The sequence below is a fragment of the Coccinella septempunctata genome, chromosome 1 (assembly GCF_907165205.1).
Source record: "Coccinella septempunctata chromosome 1, icCocSept1.1, whole genome shotgun sequence".
Taxonomy (NCBI): domain Eukaryota; kingdom Metazoa; phylum Arthropoda; class Insecta; order Coleoptera; family Coccinellidae; genus Coccinella; species Coccinella septempunctata.
The window spans coordinates 68,351,625-68,372,104 of NC_058189.1; the positions used below are offsets into that span (position 1 = coordinate 68,351,625).

General features: G+C 39.9%; 1 protein-coding gene across 1 annotated transcript in view; it reads left to right on the top strand.

Moving 5' to 3' along the window:
• Positions 1-20,480, top strand: part of LOC123307648 — a 141,316-nt gene that overhangs the window by 73,733 nt on the left and 47,103 nt on the right. The window contains exons 20-24 of the mRNA XM_044890045.1: positions 16,047-16,215; positions 16,274-16,316; positions 16,368-16,500; positions 16,635-16,791; positions 19,265-20,341. Coding sequence (XP_044745980.1) covers positions 16,047-16,215; positions 16,274-16,316; positions 16,368-16,500; positions 16,635-16,791; positions 19,265-20,341 — 1,579 coding nt within the window. The remainder of the gene's footprint in view (positions 1-16,046; positions 16,216-16,273; positions 16,317-16,367; positions 16,501-16,634; positions 16,792-19,264; positions 20,342-20,480) is intronic.

The following is a 20,480-nucleotide window of genomic DNA, read 5'->3' on the forward strand; positions in this document are numbered from 1 at the left end:
CTCGCAATTGATTCAGCGTGTGCGAAAACCAATATTTTCCCACAAAAACTTCGAATATCTGGCCCTGTTCGGGAGGAAATAATTTTTTTTTTGTTTTTCCACTTTTCATTTTCGAGTTGACTTCGAAGAGCTCCCTGGAGTGCAATTCTCTATTGAATCATTAACTGTTTGGTTTTCTAGAATCTTCGATACAAATTCCATGCAGTCCATATCCTGAGACAGTAATAGAACATCCTGATTTTCAGACAGAGTAGCAAATAGGTCATTTTAAGGGGGTTCTACCCCTTGCTCATTTTTACACAAAAAATCGAAATTTTCGAAATCGAGTTTTTGTGCTAGGTGGAAGCCTAGGCAACGCTGATTATATAACCGGAAATCCCAACTTGATCAGACGAATATAACAGGAGATACGCAGATTGGAATTTTCAATTATTGAAAAAAGCCATTTCGTCGTTCTAAGATGCAAATTCATCATTTTTGATGAAAACAAAGGTATTAGTGTCTTCTAGTGACAAACGCACAAACCAATGATCAGACAGCGGCCCAAGTTCTAAATTTAAAGACAGGAAATGCTGAAACATATTTAAATTTGGTTTGCTTCTAATAAACATTCAAATTTACAAAGTTTTTTAGCTCTCCTGCAAAACTGTCATTTTGTGAGTTAGGCAATTTGCATCTTAGAACGACGATTTCTGAGATGAAAATCTGAACTAAGGAAAATAGGCTTTCGAAATTGCTCGCAATAGATTCAGCGTCTAAACCTAGACTATTGGAAGTCCCTAGAACAAACATTTTTTTTTTTTGGAATTTCGGGCAGCTTTTCGGGGTTTCGGACCACTGTGCGTCCACCTGAATTTCGAAAGGATAACAGCATTTTTTTCCGTCAGTATTGCTACATCTACCACTAACTTCCATTGGTGAATGCTGCTGCTTTTTCCTTTTACTGCTGCTTTCGCAGTTACGGTTTCAGATTCAGATTTATCATTTCCATTGGCATTAGTCCAAGTCGCTTTAGTTTCACTCATCATTTCATTTTTCACTAAAACTTACGTATCTCTATATTGCTTGTTAGTGAATAGTCAGAATAGAAGCCACATGGCCCAGCAAACGTTATGTTTACTGAAGAGTCAATGTCACTTATGGTAAAATAAGACTACCATTCTGTGATAATCAAGAGTATGTTTAGAAAGAAGTTGCAATTCAGTTCAAAGACGATTGGAAGGGCGATGACGTAGAAGGTGGAAAAGTCAAGTTCATTTGACAGAACTGGGTCCATTAGTAGTGGCGTATCGATTATATGACCGTTACACAAGGTCACGGGGGTTTAGACAAAGAAAACAAAGCACCTGCGTAATAATTTTCATGTTCTCGAAAACTCGTTCTACTTTTCTATTTTTCGGTTGTTGGTGGATTTGTATCAGATGGACTAACGCATCATGAGAACATCAAGAAGAGCTTATGTTACCAGATTTACGAACAAAGTGAACATGTGTTGGATATCCGCTTTAATTGCGTTGAATTTCAACATTCCGATGTTAATCCTTTGTTATGATAGCTGCGAAAAAGAGGTCGTGAGATCCTGCATCTGATTACGCCGGGGAGACTATGTTCTCCTACTTTCTTTTTAACAACGATGGCTATTTTCAGTGGAAAATCTCAGTGTGCCGAGTCGCATTCGAATAAATTCGATCGGACTGGGGGAATTGCGAAATTGCTTTTGCCGTAAAAGGAAATTGAACACGTTGTTGCGTTGTTTCTGATGAACAACAATAAATATTATGAAAATTCGCGCGAGACGCGTTATCTGTAATCGTAAATTATCGTTTATGATGTGGACTGCTTTTTCGAGAAAATTCATACAATTATTATGTAACACATCGCGATATTTTGTAGTATTTTTCCATACTTCGTTGTCATTGCTGTTCATTCTCCGCTTGAAAAAGTAAGATGGAAATTTCTTGGAAGAAGCAGTTTTTCCAAATTTTCTATTAGAATCTGTTTTAGATGACCAGAAACAAATGAAGATAGGAAACAGAACACCTAATGTTAATGAATCAGTGAATAAACTGCTCCACATGAATTAGGGATGACTTAAATTGCAAAAAAATATAGTTAAAATAAGATTTTTGTGATGAAAATTCATATTAATATGATTTCAAGTTGCAAATTAATTTTAGCCTGTAGGTCTGCAGCGTATATAGGGTGGTTAAGGAAAATCGAGTAAGATAACGAAATTTTATTCCCAGAGAATTCAAGCATTTTAAGACTATCAATACAATGTATGGCCTCCACGGGCATCAATAACAGCTTGACATCTTCTTTGCATACTACACACGAGGTTGTTGAACATTTCTTGAGGAATTTGGTTCCATAAACGGGGCAGAAGCTCTCTCAGATCATTTAAGGATTCTGGGGTAGGTTGATGATTATCTAATCTTCTTTGGAGCATATCCCATGCATGTTCTATGCAATTCAAATCTGGTGAGTGCGGAGGTATTGGTAAATGTAGAATACCAAGCTCCTCGCGCGAATTCTCAACTATGGCTGCACGGTGCGGTCTAGCCTTATCGTCTAGAAATTGGAAAGTTTCACCAATAGCAGCGTGAAAATTTGGCACAACATTGTCAATAACATGCTCCCTATAGTGTGAGGCGGTCATATTCCCAGGACAAATGTGTAGATCTGTGCCCCCGTTGAATCATATCCCGGCCCATAACATAACACTAACCCCTCGGAATGGATGGACTTCTTGGACATAGCGAGGATAACGTGGGATTGTCCATACCCTCATTCTTCGAGAATCTGAAAATCGTCCATATCTGGATTCATCAGTGAAAAGGACACTACGCCATTGATCGTTCCAATTGATATGTTGCCTTGCCCATTTCAGTCTTTGACGCTGGTCACGTGTTAATGTAACTCCTCTTAATGGACGTCTAGAACCTAGATTTACCTTCCTCAAACGTCGTCTGATGGTTTCGATGGAAACTTGGAAAATCTGCATTTTGAAGAGTATTCCGTAGAATTCTACACGTAGATGTAGGGTTTCTTCTCGCCGAAACGGTGATGAAACGATCATGAGCAGGTGTTGTTTTTCGTCGCCCACCAAGCCTTGGTCTTTCCAACACGGAACCTGTCTCCCTGAACCTATTCCAAAGTCGAGATATCACACTTTGGCTGACTTGCAGCCTTTCCGCTACAACAACCTGAGTTAGGCTACCCTGTAGCATTCCGATAGCCCTATTAGTCTCAACGTTTGTTAATTTACGTCTTGGCATTTTCAGAAAATTCTTTTCAAATCGAAGCCGTTGTTAAACTGACTTCATTTCAAATTAAGAACATTCATGAAGCATATGCAAAGAACCAAACGCGACCAGATTGACGAAATGTCTCATACTGATTTTTATTGGATCGATTCAAGTTGTTATTGAGTTTTAAACGATTTTACAGCGATTTTCTCGAAGGTTACATACTTTTGAAAACGATTGAATACGATATCCCTAACTCTTGTAGAGCAGTTTGGATGGTGGTTCCACATTATTCTTCTTTCTGTTTAATTCGTAATTTTCCCGTAAATCGCATTGATTTGTTCAATCGTATATACAGGGTCTTTCTTGGTTCATCTTCCTGAGGTCTTTGTTTGAGGAATCGATTTGCTGGCATCTATATATGGAGGTTATATATACGCCATCCGTATAATAAGCTCTCCAATTTCTTCACATTCGTTCATCGGCCTAGCACAGTTCGACCGATAACCGATTCTGTAAGCATCGAGAATCAAAAAAAAAAAAAAAATCGGTCTAAGAATACCGGAGTTCCATGAAAGCATTAAATAAACCTTGCAAGGTCGTCTTGTACGCGAATGACTCAGAAAACCAGATAATTCGGATTCGACACCGCGACCTGTTCTCGTAATATATAACAAAGATGAGCGAGTGGGCAGATTTCTCGTAGAACCGCGACTAAAATAGCTTTAACGGTAACGTTAGTATCGTAGGTACATTTGGAATTCTCATTACGCGGGTATCCGTTAATTGATCATCCTCCTCGTGGTCCACGCCCAGAGGAGGCTTGAGTTGCATCCAGACGTCCAGTTTGATTGAGCAATATCGAATTTTACAAATTTTATCAACAAGTCGAATCGATTTTTGTGTGTTACATTGACCACTTGAAGGAAGCATAGGCTGAGAGAAGAGTACTGGACCTCCTAAGCTGTTCTTTTCGAAATTTGTGCTGAAAATTGTCTGGAACCATTGTCTGCAACTGAATTATGAAGAATTTGATTGAAAGTTCTAAGTTTCGAAGAAGAGGGCTTGGGAAAGGAAGGTTAAGGGTCCCCATAGGCCGAAAAAACCGCTCAACGCCTTCGAAGTTATAAACATTTGTATTTTTCTTCGACATGCGTAAAACGATGAAAAAACTCGGCACTTGGTCGTAATTTACCGATACAAAGAAAAATATTGTGTAAATTTCGAATATTTTTTCTGGGATCCGGAACAATCGGCCAGATTATGCCCATATGTTGTTAGAACCTTCGCAACGTTATTTCAGAGCCAAATACTGGTCTCAAACTTGATGGGATGGCTATATTTTTGGAAATATTGAGACTTCTGAGAGACAAGAAGCTTTGAGTGCATTCAGTACCCGGATAAGTAGCCGTCTTGGTTGTGAATGTGAAAAAGCGAGCAAAATTTCTCTACTTCATTAAGGCGAAATCGTTGGATCAAAATCAGAGAGGGGCACCGTCATTGGCGTATATGGACCTAAATTGAGGATCTCTAAAGCCCTGGGAAATGAACCCTCTATTTCACAGACCAAGACACTAGCTTTCTACGTATGCGCTCAGGAGTGTCTTGAAATGGACCTCAAAGGGGCGCAAATCTATATCACCACGGACAGCATGACCAAGCTGAGGTCCCTGGAATCAAACTGCCAGGAATCTCTGCTGATATGGGAGTATGGGAGTGCCGTAATACCATCAAGCAACTGGCCAGAGGCAATAAAATGACTCTACTATGGGTGCCAGGGCATTGTGGTGTTGAAGGAAATGAAAAAACCGATGAACTTGCAAGAAGATCATCAAGGTTAACACCTGCTGGATCTGAGCCTTTCTTTGGGCTTGGAAAAGACCAATATAATATCTTGGTGGAACCTTCGCATCGTGGAGAGCTCCTCAATCTGGATGAACAGGGTGGCCAGAATGATAAAACCGCCAAACGCCACCACTACCATGAAGGTCGCTAATAGGGCCAGTGAACTCCATCAATCTTACTATGGCACTGTACAGGATGCACTTAAGAAACACAAGATGTGCAACACGTACATTAATAAACCTCCCAGACACTGGTCAGGTGAGGACTATGTACGGGCAATACAGCTGCGGTCAAAATGTTTACCAACTGCTGGCTTTCCGTGGAACCAAGGACCAGAAGCCGTGTGCCGGGCAGGATGCTAGCAACGTGAGTGACTCTCACACATCCTGCAAAAGTGCAGTGTCATGCACTGGGAAAGAATAACTAGGCACAACTACGTCGCTTATCGCCTTGAGGATATAGCGATAAAGAACGGCTGCCAGGTGACGAGAGAGCCCAGGATTAGGGACAGAGAAGGGAAACTTTTAAAGCCCGACCTTCTGCTAATTAAAGATCAGCACGTCATTGTATGCGACGTCTCAGTGAGCTGGGAGTGCCCAGAGCCTTTAAGCATGGCTTATGCAGTTAAGAAAGCCATATACTCCACTCCCACCTTCCTAGAGAAAGTTGAGGAACTTCACCCGGGTAAGATCATAGAGGTGCTTCCACTGATTGTGGGAGCTATAGGAGGGTGATTCCCTGAAAACCGCAATATCATCAAGATGGTTGGCGCTACAGATGCGGACATTGGTGACATTATCCATACCGCACTGAGGGGTGGCTGCATCATACATAAGCAGTTCAACCGCGTGGTTTGGCGCTGTGCCCGTAGGGTTCGCGAAGTTCGCGTTTAGTTCGTCCCTGAAAGACTGAAAGACTGAAAGACCTCAGTGGTAATGCTTTAACCAGTCTCGCGTGTCCGCGAATTGGTTGTGTGTTCGGGCTTCTGATGCGGGCTGTAAGTGCGGTTTGAGAGAGTTTGTTCGTGCGTTTTTGTTCCTGAGCTTCGTTCTATAGTTGGACGTTTTGATTTCTCTCTGTTTTTTGTCAAATATGTCATGTACTGAACTTTTATTTTCTGTTTTATCTATGGACATGACATTGTCTACGTCATCTCTGAGGTCATGTGACCGAATAACATAGGAATATCTTTCCACTCTGTTTTTTGTATTTTCCTTTGCTGTGAACCGCCTTCGTATACTGCCTATAGTCTGAATATTGGATAAAGCCTTATAACAGCGATTCAATAATGGGAGTTGAACAACAGAATAACCCTCTGGAGAAACACTCCTGGACTCACTCAGTCGAAGAAATTCGAGATGATTTCACCGATCTACATCAAAAAGTTGCTGAAGCTGTCACGAGCTGAGCTTCGGGTGATGGTGGAACTACTGACAGGACACTGTCGGTACAAATATCATTTTTACCAAATGGGAAAGTCAGAAGATGAGATTTGTAGGCTCTGTGGACGAGAAGCCAGTGTCCAGAGCTGGCTGGATTTAGAACCATTTATATGGGAAAACCGTGCCTGGATACTCCATGGTAACAGCCAAGGCCACTAAGGATGCTATCCGTTTAATCAACAGCTTGGACGACCTCGTGTATGCCCACTATCGAACTCACTAAGCTGTAGAAAACTTTATTTGTTTCTCATTTGTGAACGTCAGTTTCCAAAAACACAATATTAGTCAAGAAAATTTTTACCAGTTAGTAGTATTATTTACATTAGAAAATTTTGTTTTATCGTCATATATGTTGAAAATCATGGTACAATTGTTATTTCCAGTAAAACAGATTTTCGATGATGAAAGAGTTGATACTGATGATGATGAACCATCTGTTGACTCAGAAACTGCTGAACTCGAGGACTGCAGTTTATTTGTACTCTCCTTACTACCAAATAATTTGCTAGACATTTCGATTTTTTTGTTGACCGAACCATCGACATAACTCATCGCAACTTCGGTGCTCTTCCACCCTCCTGCACGCTTTAGTGCTAAAATATCTCCGCCCGAATCCGCAACCATAGTGGCTCCAGTTCTGCGAAATGAGTGGCCGGTGTATAAGTCTGGGTTTTTTAAACCTAAATATTTCGCTATTTGCTTTGGGACACCACCAATAGTGTGCTGGCCAGCATTAAGAGAAATGCACTTTCCATGTCGGTATGTCAAAAAAATCTTAGGCTTTCTGTTCCAGGAGGCCGAAAATTTACATATTTCTGTATAACATGCAGGGCTTGAAGCTGCAGCCATCATCGGTTATGGTGAATCTTCTTGTTGTTAAATTTTTTGATTGCCGCAATGTCAGAATAACGTATTTTCCCGTATCTTCTACATCATTCATGTTTAAGGAAAGAATTTCGTCACATCGACAACATCCAAAAGTCCCAAATATTGTTACAATTTTCGCCGGCAACCACTAGTCATCAGGAGCATGCAAAAGAAATTGTTCAGCCTCTTCTTTACTCAATACCTTGGCTTTTTTTGTCGTATAAAGTTCATTTTTTCGTTTCAGAAACGCTATTACCTTTTGAAATCTGCAAATGACACCTAAACGTCATATTTTTCAATAAATTCTCCAAGGAAAACAAACCTGCGAACAGGGGCATTTTCTGTCATTTCCAAGCAGCTTTTCAGCATAGACCATTTTGCCCATAAAGTATGAGGGCTGAATCTAGCTGATAGTTGATTCAAGTAAACCAACATAACATCTTCAGTTACCCCAATCACACTATTTTTGTTTTGCCAGATAACTGAGTTATATTCTCCATTCGCCAGTAAAAACCCTCTTACCTTGCTAGTAATGTTATATACTATTCTCCCCTTCATATAGTGGCTTGAGGAAGCTATTGTATATCAGTTTCTCAAAAATATCTCTTTTTTCTAAGCGAACCATCAGGACACAGAATATATGTCTGCAAATCACCCTGGAAGCTTTCCCAATAATTTTTTTTAATAACAAGATTCCTCCGAAAATGACTAATTTCCAATGATTCGTATCGTACCCAAGCCACCTCGTAATTCAACAATTTCACCGCTAATTTATCACATTAACATAGGCCACTTTTCCACTGATAACAATTAATTTTCTCTCTGCCGGATATTTACTGCTATTTATGAAAATCCCGCCTCCCAGTGCACTCCATCACCATAAAGCCCGCTCCATAATACCTTATTAAACCCCAAACATTCCTCCAATTATAAGAAACGCTTTCTGAACAGGATGTGGTCATGCGTGAAATAAATTATTATCCAAGGAGGCATTTCCATAATGTAAACATCCATGATCTTTCACACGGGCCATCTGTTTCGCTCCGTCCTGCATTTGCTCATGAAAATGTCTTACACAACTAGTTCTTGATTTTATTATACCCGAGACCGTGTAAATGCCTGCGTTTCGACTTTGAGAGCAGTTCCTTTCAGGCGCCAGACACTCGAAAGTCTTGTTCGTTCCTTAATTACGTAGGTATATATCAGATGGAAAAAAGCGAGACTTTTCGAGCAAGGCCGCAGAAGGAGAGAGAACACGGATCGTTGTCCCTTCATTCGGATGGGTTTTTCGATCATTCATTCTGAATTTGAAAGGGTTAAAATGCAAGCAGGTAGCAGCTTCTTCTTTCTTCTTCTAAAGGTTGACCAAGGGGCGCGTACGTGATCATTTCGTTACTGTACGAGCTAATAAATATGATTTTTTTTCAAACAATAGGCCCAACAATGAGCAATCCTAAATTTTTTTTCATTTATATACAGGGTGTTTCATTGGTAAATGAACATTACGGTAACCTGAGCTAGGCGAGTCCAAAAAACCCATATATGATACATCTAATCAATTCCATAACCGAGATACAGGGTGCTTCATGTATTCACCATACATCTTCCGATTTGTGATCAAACTGCGAACTGAGTGTCTTGCTCACTAAAATCTCACTTCAAAAACAGAACAGATTGTCTTAGTACGATTTGTAACCAAAATAAGCAAAGAAAACATTTCTCACTACGCTTTCCCTGAAGTTTCCTTTGAGCAAAAGGACGTGTGGGACAATGAAATCTACTGAAACTCATTGAAAATTTTCTGCTCTTTTCAAATATCTCCAGCAAATCAAAAAATTTTGATATACAGGGTGTTGAATCCCTGCTTGGAAGATGTCCCATATTTTTCAATTACGGACCTGGAATTTGTTGAAAATTTAAATGTGAATCTATCGACCTGTGCAAGTGAATCATATATTCCAAATATCAGCCGACTATACTGGTTGGTTCAAAAGTTATGAGAAATTGAAATTTTAGGTGAATTCAAGAAGCACCCTATATCTGGGTTAAGGAATTTATTAGACCTATCATATATGGGTTTTTTGGACTCGCCTAGGGTAGCTCTAGCTCAGGTCACTGAGCTAACCAATGAAGCACCCTGTATACCAGGTGGTCCACCCCAGTGGCGCTCATTTGAGGGAGTAAATGAAAATATTTCAAAAATCTTTTCTTGTGGTGTGTGTAGGATGTCCCAAAGCACAATTTAAAATCATTTTCATATATACAGGGTGTTCGAAAACAAAGATATAGACCAAAGTTACACTTTTTTAAATTTAACACCCTATATTTGACCTCAAAAACGGAATGGCAAGCTCAAATTATGATGATTTTCTTCAGATCCCTTTATACCTCAGAAGCACCCTTTACGAGATAATGGCGAAAAATGGAGTTTTTTTGAATAGCAATTAATGAAGAAACTAGTTAAGCCAGCGATACAGACAGAATTTTTTCGAGTAGACAAGTTGGCTACTTTTACATATAAAAGAAAATTTCAACTCGGTAATATACAGAGTATTAATAATTAATTCTCAAACATCGACTACAAATAACCGTCTAAAACTTTCTTATTTCAAATGGCACACCCGGTATTTCTATATCTCGTTGAACGTAAAAATTAATTTCGAAACTTTATTCATAAAATGTTCACACATCTAAACCTGATATGTAGTTTCTGAGCAATTTTTGATTCAAAACTAGTAAACCATTTTCGCCATTATCTCGTAAATGGTCCTTCTAAGGTATAAATATAAAGTGATCTGAAGAAAATCATCATAATTTGAGCTTGCCATTCCGTTTTTGAGGTCAAATACAGAGAGTTATATTTAAAAAATGTAACATTGGTCTATATATTTGTTTTCGAAGACCCTGTAAATATGACAGTAATTTTAAATTGTGCTTTCGAACAAACCACAAGAAAAGATTTCCAAAATATCTTTATTTACTCCCTCAAAATGGGCACCGCGTCTGGGGTGAGCCACCCGGTATACAGGAAGTCCGAAGATGGCGACATTTTTGTTACATTCTTGGATTTGAAACCAAATTGTCGATATACATAGACTTATCTGTCTTAGTTCTTGACCCTGTATAGTATACAGGGTGGAGTGTGTCAAATTTCCATGGCCAACCAAATTGTTGTTCTCATCTGTCAAAAAATGACAGTTGCCAAGGTACCGGGCTATTCCAGCTGAAACCCCCAACTAGAAAACTAGTTTAATTGATTGAATACTAACATTAAGAGAATACTGTTATAAGAAAGCATAACGCCATCTAACCTGGGACCTGGTCAAGGGTATATCCTTGTGGTGCACCATGGGATAAATTCCTATCGATTATAATATCATAGCATTCATTGTTTTCCTGTTTTGCATGTAGCTCACATGTCTTGAAACCTTTCGATTGACCTTAGCCCTCGGCACCAAGTAACGCCCATAAAACGGGCGCGTATATATCTCATCCGCTTATTGATATTGCCGTTCGAAGCATACAAGAAATATTCACCAATAATTGACAGCTACTAATGAACCGTCCGAAGATATAACGCGTATTGACATTTGCTGAATCTCATCGCTTCGAATGCAAATATATAAACGGGCAGACAGTTTGAGTACACGCCCAGATAGAGAGATATTTTAACTATACATATTGATTAATTCGATCTTCTCCTTATAAGCCAGGCTGTTTGCTCGGAGATAATGTTGTTTTGAGAGGTCATGATGGGAGAACTTAAACATGAGGGTTCATAATGCGTGATGTATGAGGGAATCGTGGACTAACATAAAGGGTGAGTCTTTGACTCGTACAAATATTTTAACAGTAGATTCTTGAGGTCAAAAGAAACACTTTTTTCCTTTACCATTTTTTCCGAATCGGCTCGGTTTAAAAGATACAGGCTAGTGAAAAACCATAAAAAATGTCACAAACAAAATACATGATTTTTCAGAAAAAAAGAGTCAATTCGAGGTTACATCTCATCCTTCATTGTACACTGCGCAAAAAAATTGACGCACATTATGGAAATCTCAAATTTATTCTACAACTGATGGTGTTCTCAATGATAATTATTTTTATCAGAATTATGCATGCATATGTTATCCACTTTCAACGGTTTTCTTCAATACAGATGTTTTTTCCCAGCAGAAATAAAAAAAGATGATATTATCAGATTTTGAATGTATTGGCTCCATTCTAAAATCAGTTGTTCTCGATCAATTTCTACACTCGATCGCTATGCAACGCGAAACACGCAATTTGACCCAAGAGGAATGTGCCCAAGCGGTAGTTTTGCGAGAAGAAGGGTGGACATACACAAGAATTGCAGAAAGGTTTGGAGTTTCCCATACAAGTGTGTCCAGAATGTTGCAGCGATTCAGGGAGACAGGTATGAATGTCCGAAGACCAGGACAGGGTAGACCACGGTAGGCCACGGGTAACAACTGCCATTCAAGAACGTTACTTGAGAGTTTCTTCGTTGAGACAACGGTTTGCAACCGCTCGCCTCCTTCAAATTCAGCTTGAGCAAACTCATGAGGTGCAAATTAGCACTCAAACAATAAGAAATCGCCTCAGAGAATATGATTTAAGGCCTCGTGTCGCGGCAAGAGGCCCAGCTCTTACCCCAGCCCATCGAAGGGCGCGTTTGGATTTTTCGAGAGAGCATATCCATTGGGAAGAGGCCGATTGGAAAAGAGTTCTCTTCACAGATGAGTCTAGATTCTCCCTCTACCATTGTGATCGACGTTCCCTTGTATACAGACGTCCACATGAAAGATATGCTCAGTGCAATTTCCTGAATACTACTGGTTTCGGGGGAGGATCGATTATGGTATGGGATGGAATATCTTTGACTGCTCGCACAGACCTAGTGGTCGTTGATAATGGAGCTATGAATGCTGATAAGTATATAAGGAACATTCTTGAAGAGCATGTAGTGCCATTTGCCCCATATATTGGTGAAAATTTCATTTTTATGGACGATAATGCCAGACCCCATCGTGCGCGCATCGTTCAGGAGTACCTTGAAGAGGTTGAAGTCTCTCGAATGGAATGGCCAGCAAGAAGTCCAGATCTCAATCCGATTGAGCAGGTTTGGGACAACCTCAATAGAAAGCTGAGAAGTTCAGAAAATCATCCAGCTACTCTTAATGACTTAGGAATCCAACTCGGAGAAATCTGGGAAGGATTAGATCAGAACATTTTAAGATCACTCATTTGGAGTATGAACCGTCGTTGTCGAGCTGTAATTAACGCAAGGGGTGGAAATACCAAGTATTAAATCACTTATCAGCATTTCAGTATTTTGAAAATTGTTCATTTCTCTTCTTTCACATAAGATTCGGTGAAATCCTGAATTTTTCTTCCATTAAGTGTGACTTGTTCCGTTCAAAACCTTCCCGAGAGAACATAAAAAATAAGTTATTATATATTATCAAAGATGCGATCTCAATAGCTCGAAGTGCAGAAAAATGTCTGGAAATTTTCCAGGCACATGCCAAATATCAAAACCGAATTCCTGAGGAATTCCTTCACGCAGTCACGCTGATAAGGAAGCTGTCCCATAACACGTACAAACGCATTTACACGACCTTATCTAATTGAATTCAACATCAATCGGCATAAATATTAATGAATACCTTTGCCGAAGCGTAATCTCGCTACGCGCATAAGGTATTTTTCGGTACGTGATATTTCGAAGAGATCGTGAATTCGCGCATTGCGAAACAAGCATCGAACTGATGAAAATCATTAATTACCCAATTTTTACGATTAAACTGGCACACACCTTCTAAATCACAATCTATTCCATAATGGAAATCGGTTGTTTTCAGGTTTCTGTATTATTTATGTTTCCATGTATGGAAGCCATGATTTTCTCGCGTTTCGTTCATAGATATCCTTGTGTCTGTTGAAAATTTAGAGTAGTACAATGGAAAATTTCGTTAAGGATCTATAGCTTTCGATACAGAGCATTCCAATTTTCAACATCAAACAATAATTATATTATAGGATGCATATAAGATACAAATTCAGCAGAGGTTAGGGTAAGGGTGAATCATACAATTTTGCGAATTGGAAAGTCGTGAAAGGAGTAAGAGGAGTGGAATTTATTCCAAGAATTTATGACTGCACTCTGTCTACGAATTTAGGGCGGTAAAATGTTTGAAAGAACTGGTAACCATTGAACAGGTGAAGATCTAATAGTTCCAGTAATAATTCTCATAGAAAGATTCAGCTGTGCATCAATTTTCCCAAACGGGGCAATAATATTCAGCAGCCGAAAACACCAAAGCCAGGCATCAGCACCCCATGTGCATGTGCACCAGCTAGTTTATGCAGGATATTATTCCTAGTTTTCAACGTCAGACGCAAATTTTCCAAATATGCTTCGAAATTCAGCGAGGAATCCATCTTAACTTCTACATATTTTGGATTGAAGTTATATTCTAACAATTAATCACCAAAACTACTCTACATTTTCTATATTTTGTATAATTTTTCATGATATTTCGGAAGGAAAAATTAATAGAGATATAAGTTGTTGCCTGGGCACTGTCATCTTTCATCTTCAATAACTCAATGTGTGTGTATTCAAAAAAGTGGCTTCAGTATATAAGTCGAAACTTTATGTCAATCTGTTTCGAATCTGTGATCACGGTGCCACAGAATTCGCAAGAAAAATTGGAGGCACGGTGATATAAGACAAAATAACAATTGCAAAACTTTATCACCAATTGAGTTCCCTCACAAGAACACTCTGGCCTTCTTTCTGATGCTGTCGCCAACCTCAGAGGGCTTCTCGTAGCAGTCACCCCATGGGAGAAAAAATGCTCTCTTGGGTGTAGAATTCGATCTGTTGATTGACGCGAGTGAAATTCCTCAGCGCGCGTGCATAGGTCATCCATCAATAAATAACTCTAGCGATTTTTCGCGAAAACAGTGTCAATAATGTCTTACATCACGCGTTTCTAGCGTAAAAACCGGCCGTCAGAAATAGGCTAATGGTCCTAATTACTTTATAATAGAAATCAACATATGTCAGCGAGAATGAAAATGCTGGACAGTCACCTGGATTTTCGACATCGGTGAAATATCTCGATTCGCTGAGGTACGTCTCCGCGGAGGGATAATTGCTTTTGATTTCGCCGACAGTTACTCGCTGATTGCATCTTACGGCGTTTCGAACTGATTCGAGGAGAATGATGGAGAGTCTGTGAGAGATTGCGGCAAACTTCACACACTTGATTGGCCCTACTCGATATTGAACCTTAATTTCAAAGTTTTTGTAACAGGAAGAACCCTTTTTCTAGTTAGCCTAGACCAGTTCCATGTATGAAAAAAATATTGCGTTACCATAGCAACGAACAATAACTCATAAGTAGTGTCAGTATGAAGTTTGAGGTCAAAAAAGTAAACCAGAGTTACGCAATAAATTAAAAGAAAGAAGATGTCCACCGAAATTGTGAAAATCGAAAAATTGGAGTATCGAGCCATCATCAAGTACATGTATTTAAAAGGGTTAAGAGATAAGCAGATTTACGAAGATATGCTTAATACCCTTGGTGACCAATGTCCTTCGTATGCGACCGTGGAAAATTGGACTGCAAGCTTCAAAACAGGTAAATTTTCCATTGAAGATGATGACTGATCGGGAAGGCCAGTTTCTGTGTCAGTCCCCGAAAATATCGATGCTGTTCATGACATGATTTTATCTGACCGTCGAATTAGGCTAAAACGGATATCTGAAGCACTGAATATTTCATACGAACACGTTCATCATATAGTTCACGTCAATTTGGACATGAGAAAAATTGTTGCAAAATGGATCACCAAATGTTTGAATGTTGATCAAAAGCGTGCAAGCATCGCGTGCGATCTGTGCTCGATTTGAAAACGATGTAGACTTCTTGAACCGAATTTTTACTATGGATGAGGCTTGGGTACATTTCTACGATCCAGAAATGAAGCAACAATCGATGGAATGGCGACACTCTGGTTCTCCAAGACCTAAGAAGTTTCGTGTCCAAAAATCTACTGAAAAAGTTCTTGCTTCAGTTTTTTTGGGATTGCCATGGAGTAATTATGATTAATTTTTTGGATAAAGGAAGAACAATAACCGGAGATTACTATTCGACATTACTGACCACTCTACGGGAAAAAATTAAAGAGAAAAGCGGAAAGCTATCCAAAGCTGTTGTTTTGTTTTTGCAGGAAAACGCCCCTGCACACAAATCTCATGTTGCCATGCAAAAAATTCGTGATTTAGGGTTTGATTTACTAGAACACCCGCCTTATTCACCAGATTTGGCTCCATTCGACTATCATCTCTTTCCTCAATTGAAAAAAGTTTAAAAGGTCGTAAATTTTCTTCCAACGGGGAGGTGATAACAGCTGTGGAGGTCTGGTTTGCAGGGCAAGAAGAAACATTTTTTTTTTAAAAGGTCTAGAGACGTTGCAGGTTCGCTGTAATAAATGTATCCAATAAAGAGGAGAATATGTTGAGTAATAAAATATTTTGACCTTGAAATTTTGTTCGGTTCTATAGTAGGCTAAGAACTTTTCAATATATCCTCGTATTTGGATTTCCTCAAATACATCTTCTCTATTCTAGCCTGATTATTATCGAGATGCCCCTCATTTTCATCGTGTAGACCAAGGACACGAATATCGCTTAGAAATACCAAATGCCAAGATCGACTTCACTGGAACCTACACAGTATACGCCAAAAACTGCCATGGCGACGCCAAAGCCATAATATCCCTCCAAATAAAATTTAAAGGTAGGTCCAACTCTTCAGGAAATATTCCCACCTATAATTTTTCCTCTTATTTCCTCAGAAGAACCACAGGGAAACAGAACGATGGACGAGAAGAAAATTAGGTAAATTTCAATGAGCTTAAATATTCCTCCAGATAAACTTCGTCTTTTCAGTAAATTTCAGACTGTACCATCCATTAAAAGGGGATTGAAGGACATCAAATGCTGCGACGGTGATTCTGTGATCTTCGAATGCGAAGTTGAAGGCACTCCCATACCTGACGTCAAATGGGAAAAGGCAGGAAAAGTAAGTATTCCGATCTCATGAAGGAAATTGAAATGATCTATATAAAAGCAGATGAGAATTGTGTACGTTTGTTCACTATGCCGGCACTGACCACCAAAGAATGGCGAGTTGATAACCATCTATTTCTTCTTCAGCTTATTCATCTGGGAGGTGATTTCAATGCAGACCTGGAAGGTACAACAGCGCGTTTGTCCATAAAACAGGTATATCCCGAGGATGAGGGTGAATATTCTTGTGTAGCATTCAATGAACTAGGAAAAGCTTCGACATCCGCATGCCTCATCGTAGATTGTAAGTATTCCAATAGACATACAACAAATTAATAATTGGAACTCGTACTGAAGTTGGATTGTTTTGTCCATATCGAAAGAAAAGCGAACATAAACAAAAAAAATCCTTGTCTGCAGTGATATTACTATAACTGCACTATTGTAGAAACTAGGAATCAATTTGCAATGTGCGAAACGAAAGACGCAGTTGCACAAAACATCGAACAAATTTTATTATCCTTACGAAGGTTACTTTGTTTGGTCTTTCAATGATCTATCCGTATAACTTCCTGTTAAGGAAAACTCATCGGAATAAACCCGTGTCGTAAAGAATCAGTATTTCATGTACCATAAAAGGATTTGTAATTGCATCTTTCAAATGTAGTCCAATCCAGTTTCCGGATCGGTTTGTTGATATCTCTTCAAAATACGCAAAAAAATTGATGAGTTTCTTCGGTGGAATACCAGGAAGATTTTATTCGAGATGATTATTATGTCTTGCTTCCCCGAATTCAACAGTTATGTTTCCTTATCATCAGACGCCGACATGATACCTTTTATGAAAGTAATGATACCTAGAAGAGCTTCCTACGTATCGCAAAACGTAGATTACCTATTTGACGTCAGTTTCAACTGAACTCCTTAGATAAAACGAAATTCTTAAAGTCTGCATGTTGATAACTTCTTCCTTCAACGTAAGAGAATTGAGAAACACCTTGAGGTATGCGTATCTAGACAATGCGTAATAACAAAGTTAACTGGAATACCTTTGAATCACATTTAAGCCACAATAATTATTGGGAAAACTCAGGAAAGAGAGTTATCTAAATGACACGACATGAGATCACCTGGTTACAGTTCAAAGTTGAAGGTAAAACCCACCTGAAAAAGCTGTTCTGGGTGCAGTATTGCCAAAAATAATCATTTGTCATTCGAATAGAGAATGTCACCTGATTTTTACATATGCTGCTCCACAAGAGTTAGGGATATCGTATTCAATAGTTTTTGAAAGTATGTATTCTTCGAGAAAATAGCTATAAAATCATTTAAAACTCAATAACAACTTGAATCGATCCAATAAAAATCACTATGAGACATTTCGTCAATCTGGTCGCCTTTTTTCTGAGGTTTGGTTCTTTGCATATGCTTCATGAATGTTCTTAATTTGAAATGAAGTCAGTTTAACAACGGCTTCGATTTGAAACGAGTTTTCTGAAAATGCCAAGACGTAAATTAACAAACGCCGAGGCTAATAGGGCTATCGGAATGCTATAGGGTGGCCTAGCTCAGGTATTGTAGCGGAAAGGCTCCAAGTCAGCCAAAGTGTGATATATCGACTTTGGAATTGATTCAGGGAGACAGTTTCCGTGTTGGAAATACCAAGGCTTGGTGGGAGACGAAAAACAATACCTGCTCGTTTCATCACCGTTTCGGCGAGAAGAAACCCTACATCTACTTGTAGAATACTCTTCAAAATGCAGATGGGTGTCCAAGTTTCCATCGAAACCATCAGACGACGTTTGAGAGAGGTGAATCTAGGTTCTAGACGTCCATTAAGAGGAGTTACATTATCACGTGACCATAAGCGTCAAAGACTGGAATGGGCAAGGCAACATATCAGTTGGAACGATCAATGGCGTAGTGTCCTTTTCACTGATGAATCCAGATATGGACGATTTTCAGATTCTTGAAAATTAAGGGTATGGACAATCCCACGCATACCCCGTAATCGTCGCTATGTCCAAGAAGTCCATCCATTCCGAGGGGGTAGTGTTATGGTATGGGCCGGGATATGTTTCAACGGGCGCACAAATCTACACAATTGTCCTGGGAATATGACCGCCTTACACTATAGGGAGTATGTCATTGACAATGTTGTACCAAATTTTCACGCTGCTATTGGTGAAACTTATCAATTTCTAGATGATAATGCTAGATCGCACTTTGCAGCCATAGTTGAGAATGCGCGCGAGGAGCTTGGTATTCCACATTTACCAATACCTCCGCACTCACCGGATTTGAATTGCATAGAACATTCATGGGATATGCTCCAAAGAAGATTAGATAATCATCAAACTACCCCACAATCCTTAAATGATCTGAGAGAGCTTCTGCCCCGTTAATGGAACCAAATTCCTTTCGAAATGTTCAACAACCTCGTGTGTAGTATGCAAAGAAGATGTCAAGCTGTTATTGATGCCCGTGAAGGCCATACATTGTATTGATAGTCTTAAAATGGTTGAATTCTCTAGGAATAAAATTTCGTTATTTTACTCGATTTTTCTTAACCACCCTGTATACGCTGCAGACCTACAGGCTAAAATTAAATTGCAACTTGAAATCATACTTATATGAATTTTCATCACAAGAATCTTATTCTAACTATATTTTTTTTGCATTTAAGCCAATATCCCTAACTCATGTGGAGCATTTTATTTATTGTTACTGTGTTCTGGTTGCAACCATGTAATGTACTGTTAATACCAATTTTTCAGTACCTGAAGAGAAGGAAAACATCATCAGCCAACAACTCCAAAGACCTTTAGGCCACTGCTTGGAACCCAGCCCCATAACATCACCCAGAGCCACCCCTACCCGTAGTTTATCACCAAGAATCCGTCCCAGAGAAACTGTACCACCAAGCTTAGGGCCTCACAGGAGAGTCAGAGCAACAGCGCCAAAGTTCTACACCATCCCCCACAATCGCATAGCCGAAGAAGGAGAAACGGTAAAGTTCCAATGCGCAGTTGCGGGCTACCCCGACCCCTACACCAACTGGGAGAAGAACGGCGTCGTCGTAACCCCCAACCACAAGACCAGAGTTTCCGAACTGGACGATTTAAGGATCCTGGAGCTGAGGGAGGTCACCAGGGAAGATTCCGGAACTTACAAGATCGTTTTGGAGAACGAGGTCGGAAGGATTGAGGCTTCGGCGCGCTTGGACGTGGTCGCTAAGAGGAACTACCACACCCTGACCACCAGAACCAGAGCTAGGAGCTTATCACCCAGAGTTTCTTCCTATGGAAGAAGTCTGATAGGCTCCACTGGTCTGTACGGAAGTAGAACGAGGTTACAGTGCGATATAAGAACAGTACCGACGCCCTATCTCAAATGGTACCGCGACGGCGTTCCTCTGGAAGAAGGTCCGAAGTACCACATCTCCTCCAGTGCTACCACGGCGTTTTTGGACATCGAAGAAGTGAACCAAAGCGATGCGGGAGTGTACAGGTGCGTGGCCGCCAACGATTCGGGTTCCGTTACGACAGTGATCAAATTCGAGGTGATTGAGTCCGTCCAACTCCTGGAAGCTCTACCGGGTGAGTTGGTGGTGAGAGAGGGGGACCCTTTGAGGCTACGGTGTAGAGTTAACGTGAGGCAAGGCGTCGATGTTGTGTGGATGAAAGACGGCTGCGTCCTGCCGGATTGTGACGAGTTTGAACAGGTCGTGGGCGACGATGGGAGTGTGGAGCTGGCTGTGGCTTGTTGCAGAGCTTTGGACGGTGGCGATTATAGGTGCGAAGCGTACACGCCGTTTGGTGACGTCACGTCGAGATGCAGGGTCGTGGTTAGAGGTGAGTGGATTCTATTTATTTTAACGTAATGGGGAATTCTCCTCAATTTGGGTTATCACTGCATATGCAAGTTTAAACTGAATAATTATGAGTTCCATTCATGATTTTCTCAATAGCGCCTACTAGTAAATTAAAAGAA